The following is a 27,846-nucleotide window of genomic DNA, read 5'->3' on the forward strand; positions in this document are numbered from 1 at the left end:
GGCAGAGGCAGATTTTTCCCTTGTTTTGCTCCCCAAAAGCTAGATGCCTCTTATACTTTGGAGCGTCTTATACTCTGAAAAATATGGTATTTATTTAGGTAGAAAAATCCAAAATCAGAAGCGTAGGTTTCTTCTATGCATTTGGGGGGGGGGGGGGAACCCAGCAGGATGGAGTATACTTATCCATCATCACAATGGTGAGAATAACAATGTTCATGCAACTAATCTGTGATGAGGCAATTGTTTCAAAGGACTTCAGGCTGCCTATTATATACCCTTCCATAAAAAAACAAGATTTCACTATTTGTAACGATTGCTTCTTCACGGATCTCTATGGCTGCATCAGACCTATGAGTGCAGAAAAATACTTATTTAATGCATTTGTATGCTTCCCATCTCTCTACCAGGTGACTTTGCACAGATCTTGCAAAACAAAGCAATCATTCTTGGTACAGCTAAGAATAGATACAAGTCTGGTAGACTTAAGAAATACAGAATAAAATTATGTGTTTTACCTCTGTTCCCAAGTCCTTCATCCTAGCCAAAGCCAGTTCTCTCAAGTTGCCATGTTCCACTCCAGAAGTGACTAAAGGCATTGGGATATCTCTGCAAGAAACAGACCCTCCATTAAACGAAAACATAACTTCAAAAAATTAACCATCAATGCTTTAAATATAAAATACAGTTCTTTGTCTATTACTACTTGGTTGAATCAGCAGGAATTCATCCCTGCATTGTTCTGGTGCTGTTCTTGATACATGACTAAGAGTTTGCTGTCTTTGCTATTGCTTTGACTTATGACCATTCATGTAATAACTATTCAAAGTTACAACAGCACTGAAAGTGACTTATGACAGGTCCTCACACTAACGATTGTCATAGTATCCCTGTGGTCACATAATCAGAATTCAGGTGACAGGCAATTAGCAGGTATTTACAATGGTTGCAGAATCCCAAAATCACATGACTCCCAGGGGGCATATGACAAGCAAAGTCAATGAGGGGAGTTGGATTTGCTTAATGACCACAATGATTTGCTTAACAAGCATAGCAAAAAATTTAGTTGCTAAAATAATTCAGATAAATGTGAGATAATTCCAAATATGACACATTTGTTCTTTTGGAGAAGCATTAATATCTTGAATGATACTGTTGCTTCTTCTGTTGCCATCTATTTCCTGTCCACAAACATTGTGTTGTGACTTACTCTGGCAACAATAACTGAACTATGAATATTAACAATAGCGCTGTTGATTTTGAACACAGATCCACTGCACCAAAGTTTGGTTCCCAAAATATCCAAATATGGTAAATGCTTCCAGAAAATGTAGAAATATCCTGCCCAATTGTTTATCTCCATTAGCTAGACTAGCATTTCACAACTTTGGCAAACTTGGCCAGAGAATCCTGGGAGTTGAAGTCCACACATCTTACAGTTGCCAAGACTGAGAAACACTGAGCTAGATTTCAGAAAGGCCCTGCCTCCGGACACAAAAATATCACACTGCCATAATTATTTGCAACCATTTACTGGCTTGAGATTCAAGAATTTGCTTAACCTAAAGTTGAAGATTATTTTATATTTTGAAGCAAAAAAATTCACAACAACTGGACAGCTGCTAGAGATCCAGATAATAGCACTGTATAATCATTTGGGTATTATACTTGGACCAAGACCCAGGTTCAAATCCTCAGCCCTACAAAAGAGACCATTTGTTCTCAAACGAAACTTAGTTCACAAGGATCAAGTGACGGAAAAATATTTTTCCCACCAGGGTATTCTGCTTTGGGATTTTGGAGAAAAGGCAAAATATAGTAAATAATATAAAAAGTTGAGCTGAAATCTTAATATAAGCTTTGATCAAGCAAAAAATGAGTGGCATAACAGAAAGAGAAAATTGAAAAGGAAAACATGAATATGCTACAATCATTAAGAAGAGGGCACCCAGTGAAATCTAACAGTGGATTATATGTTCCAATTCATTGCCATTCTAGGGGGGAGTTAAAGAGAATTACACTTTTGCAATATAATTATACGACGAGGGGAATTGATGATTAAGAAATATAAAATATAAATAAATATAAGAGTGGGAGATAGGAAACCCCTTACTTCATCTAAAGCACCCTTCCAGGAAAATTAACATGGACTAGAGACATAAACATTATATTGGGCCTATGCTGTGTCCATACGGCTTTTTAAAAAATTGGAGATGAGAACTATGGGGTCATGCCAGATTATTGACGAGGGAGAGGGATGTTAGAAGTCTTTTGGGGGGAAGACGTGGCATACATGTAAGAGTGTAAGGTACAAGAGACAGCAAAACCAAAAAGGCAGCATTTCTGAAACTTTCTCTTAAAGTTCCAATATGTCAGGCTGAAAACTGCTATCTTGCTACAAGGAAAATGAAGAAAAAAGATCTGGGGACTACAAAAGTTGGGAATGTAAGAAAAAAAAGAGGCTTGATGATGAGAAGGTACGGCAGACTATCACGACAGATTCTCCACCCGCTGGCACGCTGGGGCTTAATTCCCTCACCCCCTGCTCTCTTCTACATCAACCACCTAGCCTAGCCTCTCCCCCAGAATACAGTAATAATTAGCTCACTCATTAATTTATTCAGCTGGGCCCTGGGAGTAAATACAACCTCATCTCGTCAACAGACATTAACAGTCTTCAGGCAGTAACAGTTAAGAGTTAATAAGCTCTTCCCTGCTCCAGCTAAAGGATACATTGGAGGAGAATGCAATTTCTATCTAGGCACGTTAGAACATAGGCAGCCGTCAGAGAGCTGTGCTTCTTTCCAATTACCAAAATACTGCAGGAACCCCAGGCTGTTGCACGATTCACCACAGGGATGTCAATAAAACCACTCTTGCACCCTAGCACGTAGTCTACATAGCAGTATCCACTGAGCTAGTCTATCATCTCTGGAACAGTGACACAGTGTACTGGCGTGCCCGAAGGCCCTGGGTGGCCATCTGCTGTGAAACATATTTTCGTTTCTGTGTAAGAAGGGGATGTGACTCAAGATCAGCATACACACATATGCAAATATGGCAAATGTGAAGAGTGTAAAGACAAATCTCCATTCTCCCTCTCCATTGATGTCAAAGGTTTAAGGTGTCCTCGCTAGATTTTTCCAGCAGTGAAGACAACGTGGAATGTCACAGGTCCGTTTGCTGAAGTTTACCTGCCCAAAGATTTTTCTAATATTTTTTTCAACAAGGCAAGGCATCAAATAGAAGCCATGTGTTAGGCAAGGCTTATTGGATATGGCAATATTACAAATGAAAATTTAAGAATAGAGCTCTCCTACCACTACATAAGTTGGCATTTTAGCTGGTGTCGAGCAGCTGTTATTGGGGGGGGGGGGGGGGGGAATAAAATCAGAGGTTGTATTCAGCAGGTTCTGACCAGTTCTGGGGAACCGGTAGCAGAAATTATGAATAGTTCGGAGAACCAGTAAATACCACCTTTGACTGGCCCTACCCTTATCTATTCTCTGCTTCCCAATCCTAGCTGATCGGGATGGAATGGAGATTTTGCAGTAACCTTCCCCTGGAGTATGGAGGGAATAGATATTTTACAGTATCCTTCCCCTGCCACACCCACCAAGCCACACCCACAGAACTGGTAGTAAAAAAATTCGAATCACATGACTGGATAAGTCCAACATGAGAGAATCTTTACCGTGGAGGCTTCCCTATCCATGAATTTCAAGCTATCACTACTAATGCCATTTTATGAGATATAATCTAATACAACCAGAAAGCACCAGGTTGAGGAAAGATGTTCTGCAATATCCTCAATGGAGTATTCTTCTGATTGTCTAGACTCCCACTGATTCCTTTAATGGTGGGCAAGCTTTCAAAGACTATATCTTTAAAAAAAAACACCATTCCTGGTAGTCCCCTAACATGGTTTCGACCATCTGACAGGCAAAGACAAATTACTTGATAATTATATTGCTTCTTATTAATTCCCACCCTTAAGCAGACCAACTGTTATCAATATGTTCTGTGCTGACAATTATAAATGGGATACTCTTCCCTCACTAGGTGAAAATCAGTGGTGACAAAAATTGGTTTAATATTCTGAAATGTTTATCAGCTAATATCTTGACTAAAGAAAGGCAATGCATTCCTTCTTTTGGCTAAAACAAGTTATGCAAATAGTCACACCATTTTTGGGTCACTGGCTGCCATATGCATTCGAATGTATAATAGAGTAAGAACTGACAACGTGTGGCTCTCTGAATATTCTAAGGCTGCTATTCCTCTAATCCTATGTTACTGATCACACTGGTTGGGTTGCAGTGAATTACAATTCGGCAATATCCTTCCTCTAGATACTGAACATTTCCTCTACCTAGCTACTCCACAAAATTCCCTCATTTATCCACACTTTCACCACATAGTAGTTTTACATTAATATTGTACTCTATTGCTCAAAGTGCTCTTCTGTTGTGTGTCCTTCATCCCTTATTGCCTAGGGGTCAATCCACATTTGCTGAATATCTACAGATCATCACTGCTTACCCCTTCCCAGCTTGGTTTCTATTTTCAAAGCTCATTTGCAAGTATCTGTCTAAGATTCAAGTGGCCACAATGTATGGTGACTCATCAGAGATGAACCCTAGTAGTTATGCACAGATGAGCTATCAAGCACAAGCCACAATTATCATAACATTAGCCTGGTGTGTCGATTCATCCTGAATCACATGTAAATGGCTTGATATCTGTGATGAGAATTTGAATGACAGAGCAGAAGAAGTGCAACATTGCCAGTTACTTTCAGGGAAGTGAGGGATAGTGAAATGATTTAGATTTCCAGAAACATTTATTCTGAGAGCATAATAGGGTCAGAAATAGATGCTGCATGAGGAAATCAAGCTGTTTTGTTATCTCACTGTTGCACTACCATATTTTATTAAGACTTAGGATGGGAAAATCAAATGTTACCTTTGTACTCGGTACACTCGAGTCCAGGGAGGCACGAGGGCAAGAATCCTTGCCACCAAATCCACAAGGGTGCTTGGAGGATAACTTTTGTACCTCCCGGTTTTCCAGAGTTCATAGAGGCCAGTGCCACGGATCACAAGAGTTGGGTATAGCTTCATGCCATCTGGACGAAAGGCAGGATTCTCAAAAAACTCCTGCAGAAGAAGCAACACGTAAGAGAGATCAGTGCAATGGCTCACAACAGCTGTACAGTTCAATAAGTCATCACTCTGACAGGCACATGGGAGATGGGAGTGGGGAGTCTGTATAGTCCAGTAGCAGCAAGATTTCATCACAAAACCTCACCATGCCAGTAGATAGGCATTGGAGGGATGTGTGATTCAGTGACAGGGCGAGGCATTCATTGACTAGAAGCCTTTCTGTCATCACACTAAAAAAACCTTCCTCTGTGTGCGTACCAGCTGAAACTCCTGCTGTACCACACCACTCATGAGAGGCCCTAAGCCTATTTTTAAACCATGGATTTAATGCTATTTCAGAAGAGTACTAAATCTTTTTAAACCTGTGTTTAAAAATAGCTGTCTTAACACCTGACAGGTAGTTCTCCCTCGGTGCACTATGCAGCACTCCATAAGGTGAGCTGATTTTAAACATGGGTTGAATGTTATCAAGGTTGTTTGACAGTTGAAGATGCCAACCCCAATCACAACCTGTCTAGTTTGGAGTCTTATGTTTTTCTTCTGTGCCAAACAGACCAATTCTTCACACAATGTTGATGGATAGAATGTGATGCGCCAGTTACTGAAATAGCTGCTGTCTCAAAATGCCTTTAAATTGTGATTTAAAAAATTCAGTGAGCAACAGGCTTGACAGTTCATAATGATTATCTAAAACCTCCATGTTCAGATACATAAATATGTAAGTTAACAACTGCTATGGAAGAACAGCAGGTGAAGGAATTTATGATTCACAGGAAGCCCTCAAGTAGATCTCACAGACATTAGTTTGGAATCATGGGAACCAAGATGATGGAAAGATCATAGTCAATAACAATTTTCACACTGTAATGAAACAGAGCAGTAATAGCTACTGTTCATACCTGGGAGAAACCACACGTGGATATAACATTTGCCTAGGTCAATGGGCTTAAAGTCCAATGCAAAGAAAATCTTTTTATAAACAAAACTTCTGGAGATGGAATTGTATATTTTGATCTCCAAAATATTATATTTCAAATGTTTGCGTCCAAAGAAAGCAGTACTATTATGTTCCAAAGGGTTCACTTTATCAAAAAAAAAATCAGTACATCTCCACCAACACCCACCACCCCGCAGCATAGGTTTTCAGGACACACGCCAGTTAGTCTATAAGGTTCAAGACTGATTTTGCCAGCACAAGTCAATCTATTTTAATCTTTTTCTTAAAAAACCTCCCCTTCCACTATTATTACCACTAATGACATCAACAAACCTCATTCATTCACATTCTTCTAAACCTGCTAGCATAAATAAGCAGGATGCAAATTGTACAAATTAGTAATGTGGATGTCAAAAAACAGTTTTCCCATTATTGTGAGAGGATGGCTATTCAACTGTGCAGCTACAGCTTTTCCTGCAGGGGCAGACAAACAGGTGATTATCTTGCTTTGGCAGGAGAAATATCTATGGAATTGGTTTACTGCTCACTCTGAATAATTTAGCAAAAACAATCAAACAAGGAAAAACTGAAATGGATGAGAAAGTGACAATATTCCAGAAGATGGATGGATCTCTGTTCTGTTGTTATGTGAAGATTAGGCAGGCAGGTAGCTTTCAGGAAAGCTAGGAGTTAAAATTGCAGAAGACCACAATGGGCTTCTTCCAACCCTTTTGCTTCAACAGACTTTTAAACACTAAACAAGCTACTGTTTATTTTGATGGGGTTTTAAGTATTGTTTTAAAATTTGTTGCTCTTTAGTGTGCTAGTTCTAGTACTTTATTTAATGTTTTCTCCCATATATTGGTGGATTAGGCACGGGTCAGAAGTGGGGATCAGATACACGATGTGGAGGGTTCAGTATAGACACTCCCACTTGATATTTTTTATCCAGTTATTAGAATTACAGTACTCCAAAGTAGAATTCTAATTTTTGGATACCAGCCCCAACTTCATTTTTTCTGTAATATGTGGCTAGCAACATTTTAAGAAAAAATAGGCTTGGTGGCTTTCACTGTGTCCTGTGTTCAGCTAAAAAATTTGAAGCTAGTAATGATAAGAAAGATTCAGATAAACCTGGAAAGTTTGGGAATGATAGTGCAGTGGAGAAATCTGAGAAGGAGAGGAAACTTTCTCTGTGTGTATGTGTGCATGCGTGTGTGTGTGTGTGTTTATGAGATTTTTGTGTGTGTGTGTGTATGTGTGTGTATGAGATAGATAGAGGGAGAGAGAGGAGGATGTCAGGAGGCAGAGAAGAGCACTATGAATTAAAACTATCCACTCAATGCAAAATTTATAACCATTCTTACAAACAAAGGAGAGTGTTCCCAAATTGTCCCATTGCTATGACAATTTTTGTGGCATCAAGGACACAACACAAAATTTCGAACTGGGCCTAAAAGCTTGAAAATTTGTAGTCTGCTGTATATGAAAATCTGTCACAGCATTTCCTCAATCTTGGCCACTTTCAGATGGGTGGATTCCTGGGAGTTGAAGCCCAACCATCTTAAAAGTGGCCAAGGTTGAGAAACACTGATCTATCACATTAAAATTATCTTTGTTGCTACTGTGGTTCCCTCCAATTACTACTCTCTTCTCTGGATGACCTAGTACGATTTGATAGCTTATTAGTAACCTTGACTATCACAATTTGATAGCTTATTAGTAACCCTGACTATCACTAAGTGCTGTATCATTTTATTCCTGATGAATGTATTTTATTCTCTTATGTACACTGACATCATATGCAACAAAGACAAATTCCTTGTGTGTCAAATCACACTTGGCCAATGAAGAATTCTATAAAGAATTCTATGAAATATGGGTGATCCTAACTGATCAAAGATTATGTGATGAAAGAGTTAAATTCACTACAATACCTAGTTAATCATAACTGACTATAAGTCAGTGTTACTGAGAATATATTCTCAATTGAGAGACAGAAACATAGGACACTGAAAAAATAGTCAAGTAAAAAAGGGTGCTTGTTAATTTTTAAAGAAAATCTTGTAGAAAGCAATAACAAACAATAATAATGATGCCCTGAAGAGAGTTGGATTTTTTTGGGTTCAGCTCTAATCAGCCTAGCATCGACCTAGAATATTCCTGCGTGGTGATTGTACAGGTTAGGCATAACAGGCAGCAGCTTAATGTTACGCTCCTCATTCAGGAAGATGAAAGAATCAATAATTTCAGCCTCTACCATGCAGCCATCCTTATCTATGCCTGAATTCCTGACAAAATAATGAACAGTGAGTGGGCCTTGGAATAATACATCAAACAACCAAGACTGATTTTTGTTGAATGACTCCAAGCTACCAGGATGTAAAAACAGCCACTTGACACATGGACATGTACAGAGGTAATAAACTGTTTACTTTCTTGTGAGACTTTATGCCAAGCTTGCTAGAGGTTAGAATTCTTTTCTTCCCCAACTAGTGTTTGCCCCCCTCCAAATCAAACGAAGCTATGTGGTCAATTTGTTTCATTCCCTTTGCATTGTACAGGTAGTCCTTGACTTACAACCATTTGTTTAACAATCACTCAAAGTTACAACAGCATTTAATAAGCGATTTATGAACCGGTCAATGCACTTATGACCGTTGCAATGTCCTCATGCTCATGGGATTGTGATTCCAGCATTTGGAAACTGGAATGTATTTACAATGTTTGTAGTGTCTCAAGGTCACCTGGCTGCCATTTGCAACCTACCCTGTTTTCCTGAAAATAAGACCTCCCTGATAATAAGTCCAATTGGGCTTTTGAGCGCATGCACTAAAATAAGCTCTCCCCGAAAATATTGTCACACAGCAGCAGCCATGAAGTGACCACGCTTGCCGCCTCCTGCACTTCAAAAATAATAAGACCTCCCCAAAAATAAGGTCAAGCGCTTATTTTGGGAGTCAAAAGAAAATGAGACCCTGTCTTATTTTGGGGGAAACACAGTATCTGACAAGCAAAGTCAATGGGGAAAGACAGATTGGCTTCAGCGGAGCATGATTTGAATAATAACTTTGTCAAAAAAAGATCATAAACTCAGTGTGACTCACTTAACAACCTCATCACTTAGTGACAGAAGTTCCAGTCCCAATTGGGGCTGTAAGTTGAGGACTACCTGTATATGTCTGAGCGCATACAGAAGAAACTTTGTTACCGTAAGAAATACTGTGAAAGACAGGAAGCATGTTGGAATAGGGAGGCCAAAAACATGTTATCAAAGCTTGCTTATATCAAAGATATACAACAGACACCACAAAATGCTTGTTGTACATTTTAGGTAGAACAGATCTGCCACCAAGAATAGCACACCAGTATCTTCAGAAATTAAGAAGATGTTTAAATCAGTGGTGGTTCCTACCGGTTCGGACTGGTTCAGTGGTTTGGCGGCTTGGGTCGCTGGAACCGACAGTGACCCAGGCCTGCCACGCTCCCAAACTGGTTCTCCGGGCTTCTGTTTTTTGCTTCTGCGCATGTGTGCGCAGCGCATGCGTGCAAGCGAACCAGTAGTAGTGACTGCCGGAACCCACCCCTGGTTTAAATGCAAAAGAACAACAGCAGCAGCAGCAAAAACCCCACACACAGAAAGGAATATAATCAGAACACAACAATTACAACAAAGTCAAAATTGAAAAGGTGAAAAATCTATGTGTAGAGTTGTCTGGACTCTTTGCTGTTATTTCAAGGTCATCTGCATATTTGCATATTTCAGATCTGGGAGACCTCATCTTTCTCAATCAGTCCTAAAATTCAAAACAGGTTAACTGAGTCTCCTGCATAAAAGCCCTTTCACTACAGGGATACCAGGATAGTTCCACCTCTTGGGCCAGAGTAGCAACCTGCACCTTCCTAAACCCCTGTGAATATCACGGTCGAAAAGGATAGTTTTTGCAATTGCTGAAGATTGTTCCATGCCATTTTGAGAGAAGCATTACAAAATTGTAATGCAACTCCCTCAATAGATTTAATATAGTTAAAACATACGTGCGAGCACATGCACACCCTTTCCAGAATATTCCAACTAAGCCTGGAGAAGAACAAGAAAAATCCCACCAATCTATGTGATAAAGTTCCCATCACTTTGCATCCTGGTCCCATAAAATTATGGTAGTTTCAATTTATATGTGGGTCATCTCCTCTATGGTTCCTAGTTTTGTGTAGTTTTCCAAAATCTTCACGGATTAAATTGTGAAGATCATACCACTCAACCACTCATAAAACCATCAGAAAAGTTTTAATCAGAGTGAAGATATAGTGCTATGATGGGGAACCTATGGCATGCATGCCGGAGGTGGCAGGCAGAGTCCTCTCTGCTGGCATGTGTGCCGTTGCCCCAGCTCAACTCTCCATGGCGTTTCTTTCGTGAGCTTCTGTTTCCCTGCAAACGATGAAACAGAAGCTGTCAAAAGAAAAAAGATCTTACTTCTAGCCGCGCTGCCAGTGTTGGGATGGCCCACCTCCTGCCAGCCAGCTGGGCTTCAGCTCTCTGCTGCGTATATCCACACATGTCTATGCACATATGCACACATGTCCGCATGCACATGCAGGCATTTGCGCACACACAAATTTCAGTTTGGGCACATGTGCACATGCACATGTTTGGTCACTCGATGTCTAAAAGGTTCGCCACCACCGATATAGTGAAAATATATTTCCAACTGCTATTGTAGTCCGGGAGTCTTTAGCTCCTCGTAGGATCCCTGCTCCGGAGCTTGCCGGGTGTGAGTCCCTACTAGTGAAGTTGGACCTCAAGGGTCAAGTGGGTCTGCTGCTAACGTACCTGCCTCCCAACTGCGTTGCAGCAGCCCTCCCCTCGCTCCTCGAGTCAGTAGCCGAGCTAGCAATTGAGTTCCCTAGGCTAATGGTTCTGGGGGACTTCAATTTGCCTTCGCTCGGTGAACACTCTGATGGAGCGCAGGAGTTCATGGCTTCCATGACAGCCATGGGCTTGACCCAGGTAATCCGAGGCCCTACCCACTCAGCGGGGCACACACTCGACCTCGTATTCCTCTCGGAGCAGTGGAGTTATGATCTTGGTCTGAGGGGAAATGAGACCATTCCCCTGTCGTGGTCAGACCACTACCTACTGAGGCTAGACTTCCGGAGGCCAAACCCCCACCGTGGGGAGGAGGAACCGACCAGGTGGTTCCGCCCCAGGCGACTGATGGACCCTGTTAGGTTCCAGACGGAGCTTGGGGTTATTCCAGATGCTCTCGCCCACAGTTCGGCGGAGACTCTTGCTGCGGCCTGGCACTCGGCAGCATCAGGGTCTCTGGACCGGATTGCGCCACTACGGCCCCTCCGGGTCAGCGGCTCACGGAGGCCTCCTTGGTTCACCGAGGAGCTCCGGAAGATAAAGCGCCGGAGGAGACGCCTAGAGCACCTGTGGAGGTCCGATAGGTCCGAGTCGAACCGAGCACTGTTGACAGCTTGCACCAAGGAGTACATTCGGGCATTAAGAACAGCCAAAAGATCACACATTGCCTCCTTGGTAGCGTCCGCCAAGTCCCGCCCAGCCGCCCTGTTTAGGATAACCCGCTCCCTCCTAAATAGGAGGGAGACGGGGAACCCTCTGCAGGATAAGGCTGAGGAGTATGTTCAGTTCTTGGCGGACAAAGTTGCTCGGTTTCGATCGGAACTGGACTCCACTCTTGCAGATCCAGCCGAGACACAAGGGAATGACTTGGCAGACCATCTCTGGGTTGAGTTTCAGGATGTTGCCTCCGGGGATGTGGACAAGGCTATGCGAGCTGTGAGCGCCTCCACCTGTATACTGGACCCGTGTCCCTCTTGGCTGGTTGCCAACAGCAGAGAGGTGACACGAGGCTGGATCCAGGCGGTTGTTACCGCCTCTCTTCAGGAGGGGCACTTCCCCACCGCGCTTAAGGCGGCGGTGGTGAGGCCCCTCCTGAAGAAACCGTCTTTGGATCCAGCAGTTCTTAATAACTACCATCCAGTCTCCAACCTCCCCTTTGTGGGGAAGGTTGTTGAGAAGATGGTGGCCTTCCAGCTTCAGCGTACCTTGGAGGAAGCTAACTATCTTGACCCCTTCCAGTCTGGCTTCAGGCCCGGTTACAGCACAGAAACCGCTTTGGTCACATTGACCGATGATCTCTGGAGAGCCAGAGATGGAGGCCATGCGTCCATCCTGGTTCTCTTTGACCTCTCAGCGGCTTTCGATACCATCGACCATGGTATCCTTCTGCGACGACTGCGGGAGGTGGGGGTGGGCGGCACTGTTCTACAGTGGTTCTCCTCCTACCTCTCGGACAGGTCGCAGTCGGTGTTGGTGGGGGGGCAGAGATCGTCCCCGAGGCCCCTAACCTATGGGGTGCCACAGGGTTCGGTCTTGTCCCCCCTGCTATTCAACATATACATGAAACCGCTGGGCGAGATCATTCGGAGGCACGGGATTAAGTACCACCAATATGCGGACGATACACAGTTGTATCTGTCCGCCCTGTGCCAACTCAATGAAGCGGTGGACGTGATGAACCGGGGCCTTGAGGCTGTTAAAGACTGGATGAGAGCTAACAAACTGGTGCTCAACCCGGAAAAGACCGAGTGGCTGTTGTGTTTTCCTCCCAAAAATTCGGCTAATGTTCCATCAATCAGGCTGGGGGGGCAAAATTTATACCCCTCAGACAGGGTCCGCAACTTGGGAGTCCTCCTGGATCCACAGCTGAGTTTTGACCATCATTTGTCAGCTGTGACCAGGGGGGCATTTGCCCAGGTTCGCCTGGTGCGCCAGTTGCGGCCCTACCTGAGCCGGGAGGCCCTCACAACAGTCACTCGAGCCCTTGTGATCTCTAGGCTGGAATACTGCAATGTGCTCTACATGGGGCTGCCCTTGAAGAGCATCCGGCGACTTCAGCTAGTCCAGAATGCGGCCGCGCGAGTGATCGTGGGCGCACCACATAACACCGATCCTCCGTGAGCTGCGCTGGCTACCTGTTGATCGTCGGGTGCACTTCAAGGTCCTACTTACCACCTATAAAGCGCTCCATGGTAGTGGATCTGGCTATCTGAGAGACCGCCTTCTGCCAATTACCTCCCTGCGTCCCATCAGATCGCACAGGGTAGGCCTCCTCCGAATTCCATCCGCCAGTCAGTGCCGACTGGCGACTACGCAGAGGAGAGCCTTCTCAGTTGCAGCTCCGACGCTATGGAACCTCCCCGTGGAGATCCGCACCCTCACCACAGTCCAGGCCTTCCGCACGGCCCTCAAGATCTGGCTATCCCCTCAGGCCTGGGGATAGGATTTTACTCTCTCCCCGCCCGAATGTTGAATGAATGTTGTGTTTTATGGTTAATTTTTTTACTCACGTTTTTCTTTTATGTCTTGTCTTGCACTCCCTTCCCGCATTGTTGTAAGCCGCCCTGAGTCCCCTCAGGGAAAAGGGCGGCCTATAAATGTTCAATAAAAAAAAAAAAAACTGATGAATTAAACACCTCTGAAACACATGCTGTTTCTGCATTCTCCCTCATTCTTGCCCCTTGATATTCATTAACATCCCAGATTTTTCTTTAGCGAGGCCCTTTGCATTGAGATTAACTCAACAGGCCTCTTTTCTTTTCTGGTTTTTAAAAATTGCTTTTCAAAACCACCTAGGCCAGGAGCCATCATCAAATAACAACGGCATAAAGTGGGTGGCTTATAAGCTGGGTACTAAGAATACCCTTTCTAAACATCAACAAACGGTATTAAAATATTGGGTATTAGGATGTATATCCAAATGTGGATGCAAAACGGGAAACACCAAGGATTTGTCACCAGAATTTCTTACCCACATACATTATTGAGAAGTCCAGGTGGTGCAGTGGTTAGAGTGCAGCACTGCAGGCTACTTCAGCTGACTGCAGTTCTGCAGTTCGGCTGTTCTAATCTCACCTGCTCAAGGTTGACTCAGCCTTCCATCCTTCCGAGGTGGGTAAAATGAGGACCCGGATTGTTGGGGGCAATATGCTGATTCTGTAAACCGCTTAGAGAGGGCTGAAAGCCCTATGAAGCGGTATATAAGTCTAACTGCTATTGCTATTGCTATTATTGAAATGAAAACAAAAAAACCCGAGTTTAAAGCCAGAATTAACATTATTTTGAGACACTGCTTGCATAAAAAAAATAAATGTCAGGACATGTTGAAGTTAGTGCTTTACCTACATTTATGTAAAGAGGAATGTGGAGATCGTAGGGATTCTACAGCCTGGAGAAGAGGGCTGCTTGGGGGGGAACATAATTGACAGTCTTAAATCTGGTTATAGTTATTTGAGAATTCTTCACTATCATTTAGACTACGCTGTTTACTATTACTAAAGTAACACTGTACTATTACTACACATTTACTCTGCTAGCAAAAAAAGTCGACAAGTTGGGCAATTCCTTGCAAAGGCATATGAGTTTCTCAAGCAGAGAATCTGCACAGCTGACTTTTTCCCTTGCAGTTATTTCAGAGATTTTAAATGTCAGTGATGTTACAGCAACAATTAATCCAAAGGCAGAACAGAGGGAGGATAGCAAAGGTTTATCATTCAACTCTCAAAATTGCCCTGCACATTTTCAGCTGATGAGTCATAAGCAGCCCAAGGCAGAGGAACAGTTTTTACCATTCATCATCTGTTAAAAGAAATGAAGGTGCAAGAGAAAAATTGCGAACTGCTTATAGTCGTTCACAGAGGGGTTTTTTTCCACATAGAAAGCTGCCCCACGTAGTTCATGACAGAGGCAGATGTACCTAGCACATGTTCACAGTTTGTCTCCTTTGTGCTATTCACTGAGTGTCAAAGATAAGAGATCTGAGCACATGGATCAGAACAGAACAGTATTAGCTGTTGGTACAAAAATTAGTACATTTCTCATACTATATGGAATATATTTATTTAATTTAAACACCCTTCTCAATCAACAATTCTGGGTCATTTAAATCCAAGTCTACCCACTCTCATGGCCTTCCGAAAAGCTATTAAGACCTGGCTATTCCGGCAGCCCGGGGGCTGTTGACCTCTGGACTGAGGTCCAGCCCTGCTCAGATTGGGTGCATGTTGTGTCTTTTTAAATTTGTCGTGTTTTATCTGTTTTTAATTTCTCTTAATTTCTGTTTCTGTAAGCCACCCAGAGTCCTCCGGGATTGGGCGGCCTATAAATTTAATAAACAGTTAAACAGTAGCTTTTTTTGAAAAGAAGAAAGGAACCAGCAAAACTTTACTTTCTGTATAGTCCCATAACTGCTACAGTGCATGGAAAGGTTGGGGCTGTACTATGTGCTAAGACAGGTTCTTTTTAATGATGCTTTGTTGTATAAGCCAGGGATCCCCAACCACTGACTACCAGGCCATTGCCTATTTGCAACTGAGTCGCACAAGTAGTGGGATAGCATGCACCCATGTGTGCAGCTCAACTTGAACGAGCGGTGGGCCAGCGCATGTGCACATGCCACACAACTTGCACAAGTCAAGTTGCATGTGCATGAATATGTGTCCTGGCCCACCGCTTGTGTAAGTTGAGTGGCGTGCGCATGTGTGCACCAGGGTTCACCGACAAATGCACACTCGACAAAAGCACGCCGACAAAACCACGGCGAGAAAACCGCGAGGTCAGAATCACGGCAACAAATACGCACAGAAGCGCGCCAACAAATGTGCGCCGACGAAAGCACGCCATCAAAAAACAACAAAAACAACGTAATAAACTTAACCCTAACCCTAACTTAAATCACGCTTTTGTGGGCGTGGTTTTGTCAGCACGTTGTTATGGGCATGTTTAAGACATCGCGGTTTTCTCGACGCGGTTTTGTCAGTGCGCTATTGTCGTGTGCGCATTTGCTGGGTCACGGTGCACCAGCCTGTTGCTTGCACAGACCGGTTCTCTCTGCCCCCCCCCCCCCCGGCCGGGCTGCTAAGCTGCAAAGGCTGGGGACCATGGGCATAAACCACAACTATTGGGGCTCACTCATTCTAAGATATAAGCCACAATTCACCTGACATGCTAAACCAAAAACAATGAAAATCTGTTAAGACTTTATGTTGTTGGCTTGGTTTAGCAAGGTCAGATGAATTGTGGCTTATATTTTAGACACTACCCAGGGTGGTCATATATTTCTATTTTAGAAGAATGTATAATCTCTACCATCAAGGGAAAACGTGGAGTCTAAAAACATTCAGTGGTTTGCTGCCAAGATGCTTATTTATCAAAGGAAAGAAAGAACTCTGTAGAGATTATGGTCATAGGGTTGCACAGTGGGATCTCCCTCCCCCCCTCCCCAATAGCCCATTTCCAAACTACTCCTTTTTGTTGTGTTAGCTGTTCCAGTCAAAGCAATCTTTTGTTTGTTTGTTTGTTTGGGAGGGTCATTCTGATGATGGATGGACGGACAGATGGATAGACACAGGGCTGAAAGAAGAGCATTATATTGTTCAGAGTGTAAGTGACTGCAATTTGTTTGTAATTAAAGTTATTATTTCAGGCATTTGTGGAATAAAGCTCTTGGAAATATTTTTTTCAAGTCACTGCTGCCAAACACCTTGTATCTTTCCTCTGCTAATCTAAGAGTGGAAAAGGTAAAAAGATTTTCTTGAAGGGTTTTTTCCCTTCTGCAAAAATGGCAGGTTTTCAAGGGGATGTTTGTCAGTTTTATAAGTCTTTTAAGAGATTTTCCCTCTGTGTACAATAATGGGAAAAATACCTTTCCTTTGTTCATCCCTTTTATTTGCTTATTTAAACATTTTGGGAGGCCTATAGCTTAAGGCCTATGAAGTATTGTTGAAATATGAAGACATTTCTTGCTGTTCTAGATTTACTGATAAGTAGTTATACCTCCATGAATTAAGAGATGGGAATAGGGGTGGAAATGGCAGAGGTAACTATCACTAATTATGGTGTGGAAAAACAGGATGAAGTGAAATTCCTTCTTTCTCTTGCAGAATACTATAAATTTTTAACAGCATATTTACTATTTGTTTATCCTGCATTTCTTACAGGACAATATATTGTATATTATCTTGTCCAAGTTCATCCTCATAACAATCCTAAGACATTCATTAGTCTCTGAGATAACGCTAGGATCAAATAATTGAGCGAACCTCATGGCTAATTAGAAATCTGAACCTGGATTTTCCTTATCTTAGTTTAGCACTTGAACCATTACACTTCATTTGCTATCCAAGTTGTATGAAAATCTAGGTCATTTAATGAATAGGAATCGTTGGCGATTAGGATACTAAACAAAAGAAAGAAAAAACTTTTTCACAACTTCACAGTTAACTATGGAATCCGCTTTCAAAAAAATCTAGCAATGGAGATTACTTTAAACTTTTAAATAAAAATCATGAAGGATAAGATTACTAATGGCTACTTTTTTTTTTTTTTTTTTTTGCAATGTACCTTCATTGTCCCTTCTCCATATCATGGTCAGCCGATCTTTTTACTACCAGTTTTGGGAATATGAATATTGTACTCATGTTCTTCTTAGAGATTTCCATAATTACTACTACAAAAAGAGAATGCTGGACTAGAAAGGTGCTTAAACTGATTCATTATGGTTCTTCTTAGGTTATGGTGTTTGATAAAGCTAGATAAATATATAAAAATTTCATGAGGATTTCATGCGGGACTTTCTATTGCTAGCAAGAACCATGGGTTGCTGCAATATCTATTGAGATTTCTAAATTCTGAAGAGAGAATTTCAAAAGCATCTTTTTGTTTACAGTGTAATAATAAACTGTGCAGATTAACAACACATAATTCACAACACTGTTCCAGAACCTCTACTGTGAACAATTAACATCAATAGGGCCGAAATTAGAGAAAACTAGAGAAAGGGAACGCATATCCCTTCAAGTGCCTCAGATTCAGCATAACATGATCAAATTAATAGCTGGCATAAATCAACTGCTCACCAAAATTAATGAGGTTTTTAACACAGCCAGCATTTCAAGACTACATTAGGCAATAAAAGGCACACGTGTGTTGTCGCAAGGCAAGAAAAATGAGGTGACTTGGGGGGGGGGGGGGATATAAGCGGGGGGTGTCCATGAATCACCCATGCTGTCAAAACAGCATTGAACTAAGTTCTACAAGTGGAAAATGCCCACTTGGGATTCCTCCATTTGCTGCTTTGTGGTCTTTTAACTACAAACTATTCCTTTCCTTAGACTTGTCTTCATTTTAATATAATGAAATCTCATTTGGTCAGATCTTAATGGAAAAGACTTCACATGAAGCAAAGCAAAGCAAATCTCCACTATGATTTACATTACTTGCATAAAGAAGTAATTATCCGAATGATACAAATAAGTCATTTGCATCTTCACTGATGTGATATCTACATTATGCAGATGTCAGAAATGAATGTATATTTATTTATGTAAAAATGTACCTGATGTCATCACACAAATGATGTTAAGTCCAAAGATAACCTACTCTGGTTCTTACTGCACTATACTCAATCAGTCTATTAAAATGAGATTTTGCTGAAATAAAACAAAACACTTCAGGTACGGAACCACGTGACCTATTAAAATACAATGGCCAATTAAAATTCACTAATGAATGTTGTAATTGTATCCCGGAGCTCGGCAGTGGTGGATGTGTGTGAAAATGGGACATGCACAGTTGCTGCTGCCTCTTTGTCCCCAGCCCCGTCCACTGTCACTGCCAAATGGCCCAAACCAGGGGCGGGATTGAAAAATTTTACCAACCGGTTCTCTGCCTGTTTGCTGGGTGAGTGTGGGCATGGGGGGCATGGCCTACTCAGCCTCCTGCACCATGGTGTGGGTGTGGGGGGCGTTTTCACCCTCCCCAGACTCCAGAGGCTTTCTTCAAGCCTCTGGGAGGGCGAAAACGGCATCCCCCCGGCTCTGAAGGCTGGAAACAGGCCTGTTCCCGCCCTTCCGGAAGGCCCGTTTTTCACCCTCCCAGAACCTCCGTGCGGGCCCTGCACTTACCTGGCATGATGAACGGGCCAAATGGAGACTCAAGGGAGGGGTTAGGGTTAGGGTGGGCGGAGCCAGCCAATCCTTCCAAGTACCGGTTCAGAGAACCAGATGGAAAGTTAGCATCCGGTTCGCCTGAACCGTCTGAATCCCACCCCTGACCCAAACACTACCACTGCTGAATGGCCTAGAGCGGCAAGGGATATGAAAATGGGAAGCCTCCAGTTGCTACCACTGTTCTGCCCACCCACTTGCTCACCAGGCTGGCACTTCCTCCAGCTGCCCACAGGGAACTGTCCCTGCAGCGAATTGTGGGGTAGAGTTGTCCTGCAGTGACTTGGTGGCAGTGAGTTGGCAGAGGCAACTTGGTAGTGGTGAGCTGGCGGCAGTGAGCTGGCCACGCCGAATAGTCCTAGACCCATTTGACTGCTTGTAGTAATGTAATGATACCTAGTAATTTAGTTCTATCTTTCAACATTGGATATCCTGTTAAATTATTGTAATATTTATGAAATGCAGCTGGGTTCACATACTGAATGAGCCTTGATATGGTTTGTCTGATATGACATGTTTTGCAAACCTAGATAGTGTGTCTCTAAATGGTAGTTGATAGCATAGGGTGCTATTTGTTATTCTTGTTGTTATCTTCATCATCATCATCAAATGTATTTGCCACCCATCTTGAGGTTCAAGGAGACCCGTTTGATGGTTAATGGTATATTGTTTGAACCCTGACAATTAAGGCTTAGGCCACAAAGATTGGATAAGCAACCAATGGCTTATCAAAATATGTGAATTAAACCATATCTTGATAATATCAAGCTTTTTAAATTATCACTGGACATAGAAACTAGTGCTGTAAAAGTATTAATTGTAAACTATTTATTAATTTGTCCAGCTGCAGTATGTTTGGTGAAATATTCCTTTAGCTTCTCTAGAACCTATGGCCCTGAGCAGTTATATTAGTATTATGGGAAATAGTATAATAATATTATGGGAAACACCCTTGGTGTATGTGTATGTAGATAGATAGATAGATAGATAGATAGATAGATAGATAGATAGATAGATAGATAGATAGATAGATAGATAGATAGATAGATAGATGCTACTTTGTCTCCAACCTATGCTCCCTTTCTCTCCCCCTTTTGCTAAAGTGAACTCTGATTCAGTTATGATCTTGCTAAACACCAATTTCTGCATAGCTTACTCAGCCAGTTTGTAATGACTCTTTGTCCATGTAATCACCACTGATTTGCTAAACATTGGACTTTAAGATACAGTCAGGATGAGTTTTTGTGTCAAATAGTCAAGCATCTGATGAAAAGGCTTGGTGATAAAAGGATACTCAAAGGAAAGATCAAGTTTCAATTGGTTGCTTTCTTTATTCTCCTTCTCCAGGCAAGTGAGCCTGATTGTCTCATCAGTCTAAGGGAGCAATAATCAGAGATAATTTTTTTAAAAAGTAAATTCTTACCACAAACTGGTTGATGTCTCTCTCAAGTCCCATGTTGGGGAGATCTGGCATCATATGCGCTACCACCTTGAACCCGGCATCTTTGGCTAAGTGGAACGATTCACACACAGCCTTTACTGTATGGCCCCTGGAATAAGGAATTTGTTGAGAAACTTACATCTACATATGCAAAAATTATGTTCCCTGTGATGAAAACCTCTTGAGTAGACATTTTAGAATACCTGTATCCAAAACTCTTTACCTTCTAAATATTATGAAAACTCATAAAATCTATAAATAACATTAAAGGAACAATATAACCAAAAAATTAATAAGCATGGAACAAAGAAAGGCCTGGAAACTATGTTCTAGATAAAATAATTTTAAACATGTTGGCCATATTGGTTAAAAGTCTTTTTTATGTCCATTATCAAAAAAGAGAGTAATTCAAATGTTAATAAGCATAGAAAAATCAATTACTACAAATCTTGTATAGTTTTTTTCCCTTCTAATGTTACATAATTTTTTAGACAAACCTATACCCATAATTTCTGAAAGCAGCAGATTTCAAATACTGAAGCTACAATCAAGAACAACATATATATCATTAATATATAGTAACTGATTAACAGTCATGTTAACAAGCATGTTACTCCCAACAAAAGCTAAAGGCAGAACCATGTTCAAATGGAACATGCGTGAAATACACATTTAGTAACATTCTTTCTACAAACCTCAATTTGTACCCATGTTCTGTTCCATGTTGCTATATCTGTTAATTTTTCTACCTCCAATTGAGTTGATGTAGGAAAAATTAGAGAAGATATTAATTTACTCAAACACGGAAGGTCTGCTTTCTATATTGTAATATATTCTATATTCAATTATTTATTTGTCTGTGAAAGATAACAGGACCCTTAAAAGCATATAGCTACCTGAGATAAGCATGAAAATATCTTCCAGATTCTCTCTTCTTTATAGGTGAAAGAAGTCATTAGCGGAAGGTTAATAGATGCATACAAGACTTGGGGTTATTGGGACAAGAATGCTAAATACATGCAAACAAATCCACACTATTAGGAGGCAAATATTAGATAGGAAAATGAAGCATTCTGTTGGCAGAACTGATACACAGTTCTGTTGATAAAACATTGTACTTAATCCAATTAATTATGGAACTGCATATCAGTTCTGCCAACAGAATTTATTCTCCCTCTGGCCCACAAGATTATAGAATCTCCTAATATGAATCCAGGTTGTTTGTGATGGAGAAAAAGAATGAAGGAGACTCCTATTGCACAGCACAGGCAGAAACCCATGTTGGGTGATTTATTGCATTCAACAATTTCAAGTGTTTTAAATGAAGGCTAAGAATTGCTCATTGTGTTCCTTCCCAAATGTTTTATTAACCCCTTTACTTTGTAGGGTTACATTGCCTTCTCAGCTGTAGTGCCGGCCTTTTGGAACATGAACATGGTTTGCTCTTATCCTCCTGTCCTTCTGCAAGGGCCTGAAGATCTGACTCTGCTGTTTGGCCTGGGCCCCAATATGGAAGGGCACTGGAGATGGCTACTGGACTGATTAGCTGATCCCATCTCCCCTCTGCACTTTTGGTTCCCCCTCTTGCCCTTCTTTGAATTCATATTATTGTACTTTCCTTTATTTGTTTTTATTTTTTCACTGCTTTTCTATTGTTATATTTACATTTTTTATTTTTATTATTTCCTTTTTCCATTTTACTATTGTAAATCACCCAGAATAGCCCCACAGTGAGATGGGCAGCAGATAAACTTAACAAATGCATGTATGTATAAAGGTAAAAGTAAAAGTTCCCCTCGGACATATGTTCTGGTTGTTCCCGACTCTAGGGGACGGTGCTCATCTCTGTTTCAAAGCCAAAGAGCCAGCACTGTCTGAAGACATCTCCGTGGTCATGTGGCTGGCATGACTAAACGCTGAAGGCGCACAGAACTCTCTTACCTTCCCACTAAAGATGATCCCTATTTTTCTACTTGTGTTTTTTACATGCTTTTGAACGGCTGACAGAAGCTGGGACGAGTAACAGGAGCTCACTCTGTTATGCGGCATTAGAGATTCGAACCACCGAACTGCCAACCTTTCTGATCGACAAGCTCAGTGTCTTAGCCGCTGCGTCCCCTTGCCCACAGTGAGATGAGCAGAAGATAAAGTTAAAAAATGTACGTATGTATAAATGTACCAAAATGCATTTTAGATGCCTGGAGTAATAAGAAAAGGGTAGTGAGTCATTTAGACTGCTATTTAGACTTAAGTTGTGAACTGAGCTTCATCTAAGCCCTATTAATACATGAAGAGATTCTGGTTAAACAATAAGCATCAATGTTTAACAAAATAATGTGTGGTGTCATAACTTTACTGAACACACTAAGCAGAAATTCACTATGTTTTATTTTCTTCAAGTATAACATTTCTGATTAATACCAAAAATACAATTTGAGGGGGTTTCATCTGTCTATAGAACATTGTTCTAATAGTGTACTAGATCATCTAGGTCCATGATGGCGAACAGGTGGCACACAGAGCCCTCTCTGTGGGCCCGCCAGTCATCGCCCCAGCCCAGCTCCACCGCGCATGTATGCCTCCCACCAGCCAGCTGGTCCTCGGGTCTCTGCCATACATGTGAGGGGGCGGGGGGCATGTGGGGGAGCCAAGTCAGCTGGGGTCAGGAACTAATACATTACAGAAACCTCTGAAAATGTATGTTATTGCTGTTTTGAAAGCCTGCCAGAGTCAGAAAGTCAGTCAGTCAGCCCATTTTACTCAATCAGAAAAAATTTCACATCAGGGAATTTTTCGTACAGTTTTCTTTGAGCCATTTACCTTTTAATAGAAAACTAACCTACCTAAGAAATGCTTATAATTCCATATTACAAGAAAAAAATTGGAAAGCGAAGGTGAAATATTTTAAAGGGAAAAGTTAGGAACAGTTAAGAACACTTCAAGGCTCATTCACATACTACATTTTTATAGACACTATTAAATGTTTGCAGATATGAATGCAAAACGAGATAACAAAAGTGTGAAGTTACTGATAATCGTAACTGGAATGTAGCAGCTGGCAGCCACTTTTTTTGTTGAATATTCAATATCGAATTTGATTTCTGCAAGTACCATCTGGGCTAAATGCATATACAGATATTTGGCATCTCTCTCTCTCTCTCTCTCTCTCTCTATATATAGATAGATAGATAGATAGATAGATAGATAGATAGATAGATAGATAGATAGATAGATATAGATATAGATATATAGATATATAGATATAGATATAGATATAGATATAGATATGTTTTTTTATTTGTGCTGATAAATTTGTGCCTTTATTTATTTATCAGCACAAATAAAAAAACACAAATATAACAAAGGCAACAGTAAAAATATTGGGTTTCTGTCGTGATGGACTCTTGTGATGAGCGATTGACAGAGAATGGAAGCAGTTAGCTTCCTCCCATAATTGGGGCATACCAGGGGTTGTGACTATATATATGTATATGTATATGTATATGTATATATGTATATATGTATATATGTACACATCCATCCATCCATCCATCCATCCATCCATCCATCCATCATCTATATATCATCTCTCTCTCTCTCTCTCTCTCTCTCTCTCTCTATCTATCTATCTATCTATCTATCTATCATCTATATCATATCTCTCTCTCTCTCTCTCTCTCTCTCTCTCTCTCTGTATATGCATGCATGCATGCATGCGCACACACACACACACACGTATATATGCTGGTCTTGTTGTAGTCTGGTCTTGTTGTATTTGGGTCTTTTCCCATGTAATATTGAGATTGTCTTGGCAATGTTTCGGCGAGGTCTCACTCGCCATCTTCAGGCTGGGTTTTAGCCTTAGTACTTCCCATTACAACACACCCTCCTCCCATGAAAGATGGAATATGTAGGTGTTTCAATTTTTCCGTAAAGTCAAAGAAGGACTAAGTTAAATAAATCTCTGCCCAAAGGAAATTCCAAAAAACAGGGCAACATTTGATCAAGCACACTGCCTTGGATACAGAGTGTAAAGGAATTGCTGTTGATTTCTTCACAGCATTTCCAAGTTTTTCCTGCATCCAAAGAGAACACCTGACACATGGAAAGCCAATCATTTGTGGTTTACTACAATAATCTGCCCATAAAAACTCTAATGAGAGCTTTAGATCTGGAAGCTTTCATTTTGGATGAATATGTAGCAGAATACGTTTAATTTAGAATTATGTATGATGACTAAAACTTTCTGCAGTCATAGTGTGGTATAAACCCAAACTTCTTTCAACTTTGAATCCTAGGCCCTAATATTCATAAGTCTATCAAATCCAGGATAGTCACTCATCTCAAAGGTAAACTTTGATGCACTTCCCTTTTTAAATATAGTCAATTGTACATATGAACCCCTTAAATCTGGTTCACTCCCCAAATTATCAGATCAGCACAATTCTTTTGCATTAATTTGGTTAAAAATCAGCAAATATTTGTTTACTGCTATTATTTATTCAAACTTATTTAAATCCACCCAATCCTAGTGGACCAGTTTTACTTGGTTGTACTTCTGCTGTACATCTGAGACAATTTCCACAAATACAGAAAGGGGGCAGGGAACGTTAGCATAATGCCAGTATTAAAAATACATGCAGGGTTAAGGCTATGGACTGATCTAGATTTGCATTCTGCTCTCAGAATGTCTAATTCTGTTAACATCTAGCAAGCTGGAGCATGTCTCATCATTTAAGCATTTAAGTGAACATCTCTGGAGTCGGAAGGGTAAGCAGAGCTGAGCTTGGTGGGTGTTTAGATGGGGGACCTCCAGGAATACCAGGGCTGTCAATTAGACCTGTACCACTGCCAAGAAAACCTCATGGACATTTCAAGTATCAGGACTTGAGTTCATATGGAAAGAAAATAATTGCTATGCTAGAGAACATAATCTCTGGCCTAGTGCTGCCAAATGGCACAAATGACTTGCAAACTACTTGGGGATATTCTCTCTCTCTCTCTCTCTCTCTCTCCCTCCCTCCCTCCCTCCCTCCCTCTCTCTCTCTCTCTCTCTCTCTCTCTCTTTCTCTCTCTCTCCCCTCCCTCCCTCTCTCTCATTCCCTCCCTCCCCCCCCCCCCTCTCTCGTCTAACATAAACCTATTGCCAGTTAGATTTGCTCTCTGGCCAAAATATTAGTATTATTAGCATCAGAGAAGTTTTCTTTTCTCCTTGCCATTTATTTCAAATCATAATAAATCTCAATGACATTCATATATGCCAAGCCATAGCATAGACACCAAAGTAAGGAGTACTAAGGTTGCTGTGAAAAAAAGGTTGCAATAATCTGACTATTTTGGCTGCATCTTATATATTAAAACCCAATTTTTAATTAAGTTTGAAAGTTCAAACTGCCCAAAGAGCTGCTGATTCCGTTCTACAGAGGAATTATTGAGTGTGTCATCTACACCTCTATAACTGTCTGATTTGGCTCTGCAACCAAACGAGACAGACACAGACTTCAACGGATAATTAGAACTGCAGAAAAAACAATTGCTACCAACCAGCCCTCCATTGAGGACTTATATACTTCCTGAGTCAAAAAAAGGGTCGTGAAAATATTTACAGACCCCTCGCATCCTGGACATAAATTGTTTCAACTCCTACTCTCAAAACAACGCTACAGGCCACTGCACACCAGAACAACTAGACACAAGGACAGTTTTTTCCCAAATGCCATCACTCTGCTAAACAACTAATCCCGGCAACACTGTCAAATTATCTACTAAGACTAATAATTGCTATTACTCGTCTTTTCCTTCCTAGTACCTATCTCTTCCCACTTTTGACTATAACCATGTTTCTTGTATCTTTAAAATTTATATTGTTTTATTTGTTTCCTAGTATGATTTGATTGCTTATTAGCAACCTATGACGATCACTAAGTGTTGGATCTGATGATTCTTGATGAATGTATTGTATTTTATTTTTCTTTATGTACACTGAGAGAGCATATGCACCAAAGACAAATTCCTTGTGTGTCCAATCACATTTGGCCAATAAAGAATTCTATTCTATTCTATATATGCCAAACCATCATAGACACCAAAGTAAGAAGCCCTAAAATTGCTGTGAAGAAGTTGCAATAATCTCACTATTTTGGCTGCATCTTATATATTAAAACTCAACTCTGCAAGAGTGTTTTTAAAGTTACCTCAGCCCTCAAGAAGCAATTAATTGGAAGCATTTCAGTTACTGCAATCTGTGAGATGAATTTCAGGTAGTCCTCAACTTACAAGAGTTTGTTTAGTAACCGTTCAAAGCTACAACAGCACTGAAAAAAGTGACATGATTTTTTTCCACACTCACAACCATTGCAGCATCCCCAAGATCATGTGATGGCTGGTTCATATTCATGACCATTGCAGTGTCCCAGGGTCATGTGATCACCTTTTGCGATCTTCTGAAGAGTAAAATCAATGGAGGAGCCAGATTCACTTAACAACCCGGTTGTCTTTTTCTCACTATGTTTGGGATATGTTAGGAGTATGTATGAGATTGAATGAATGATCCCACTTTTATCATTATTATTGTTGTATTTCTGTGTTTTTAATCACCATGTGGGGACTGTCTGAGTGAGTGAATGAGAATGTATGATTCGGAGGACCTGGTGGGATTTGCGGGGGCCACCGGGGTGGTTGGGGGAACTACATCCACGGGAGAGGGTCGGAGCATTGCGGTCATAACAGGGAGAGGCAGATACGGCGGGGACTTTAGGGCTGGCCATTACCGGGGAAGGAGGGCTCGCTATATCACAGAGATCCCTCCTTCCGGCCCTATGAGTCCCACTCCAAGGTCAGATGGCGCGAGTAGTCAGGACCCTGGTCTCAGGCTGCTGTCGCTAAATGCCAGGTCTGTTGTTCACAAGGCTCCCCTCGTCCGGGACTTGATAACAGACAAGGGCGCAGACCTGGCATGTATTACTGAGACATGGCTGGGCACGGAGGGAGGAGTCCCCCTCGTAGAGATGTGCCCAGACGGGTTTCAGGTGCTTCATCAGCCGAGAGCCCAGGGAAGGGGTGGCGGTGTGGCTATTGTAATCCGGGAGTCTTTAGTACCTCGTAGGATCCCTGCTCCGGAGCTTGTCGGGTGTGAGTCCCTACTGGTGACGCTGGACCTCAAGGGTCAAGTGGGTCTGCTGCTTACGTACCTGCCTCCCAACTGCGTTGCAGCAGCCCTCCCCTCGCTCCTCGAGTCAGTAGCCGAGCTGGCAGTTGAGTTCCCTAGGCTT

The 27,846-nt window shown here is 41.6% G+C and overlaps 1 protein-coding gene across 1 annotated transcript in view; it reads right to left on the minus strand.

Moving 5' to 3' along the window:
• Positions 1-27,846, minus strand: part of ELP3 (elongator acetyltransferase complex subunit 3) — a 104,759-nt gene that overhangs the window by 43,498 nt on the left and 33,415 nt on the right. The window contains exons 9-11 of the mRNA XM_032216720.1: positions 20,558-20,684; positions 4,963-5,156; positions 516-606 (exon numbers count right to left, since the gene is read on the minus strand). Of these exons, the coding sequence (XP_032072611.1) occupies positions 516-606; positions 4,963-5,156; positions 20,558-20,684 (412 nt within the window). The remainder of the gene's footprint in view (positions 1-515; positions 607-4,962; positions 5,157-20,557; positions 20,685-27,846) is intronic.

Source organism: Thamnophis elegans, chromosome 4, assembly GCF_009769535.1.
Source record: "Thamnophis elegans isolate rThaEle1 chromosome 4, rThaEle1.pri, whole genome shotgun sequence".
NCBI classification, from domain to species: domain Eukaryota; kingdom Metazoa; phylum Chordata; class Lepidosauria; order Squamata; family Colubridae; genus Thamnophis; species Thamnophis elegans.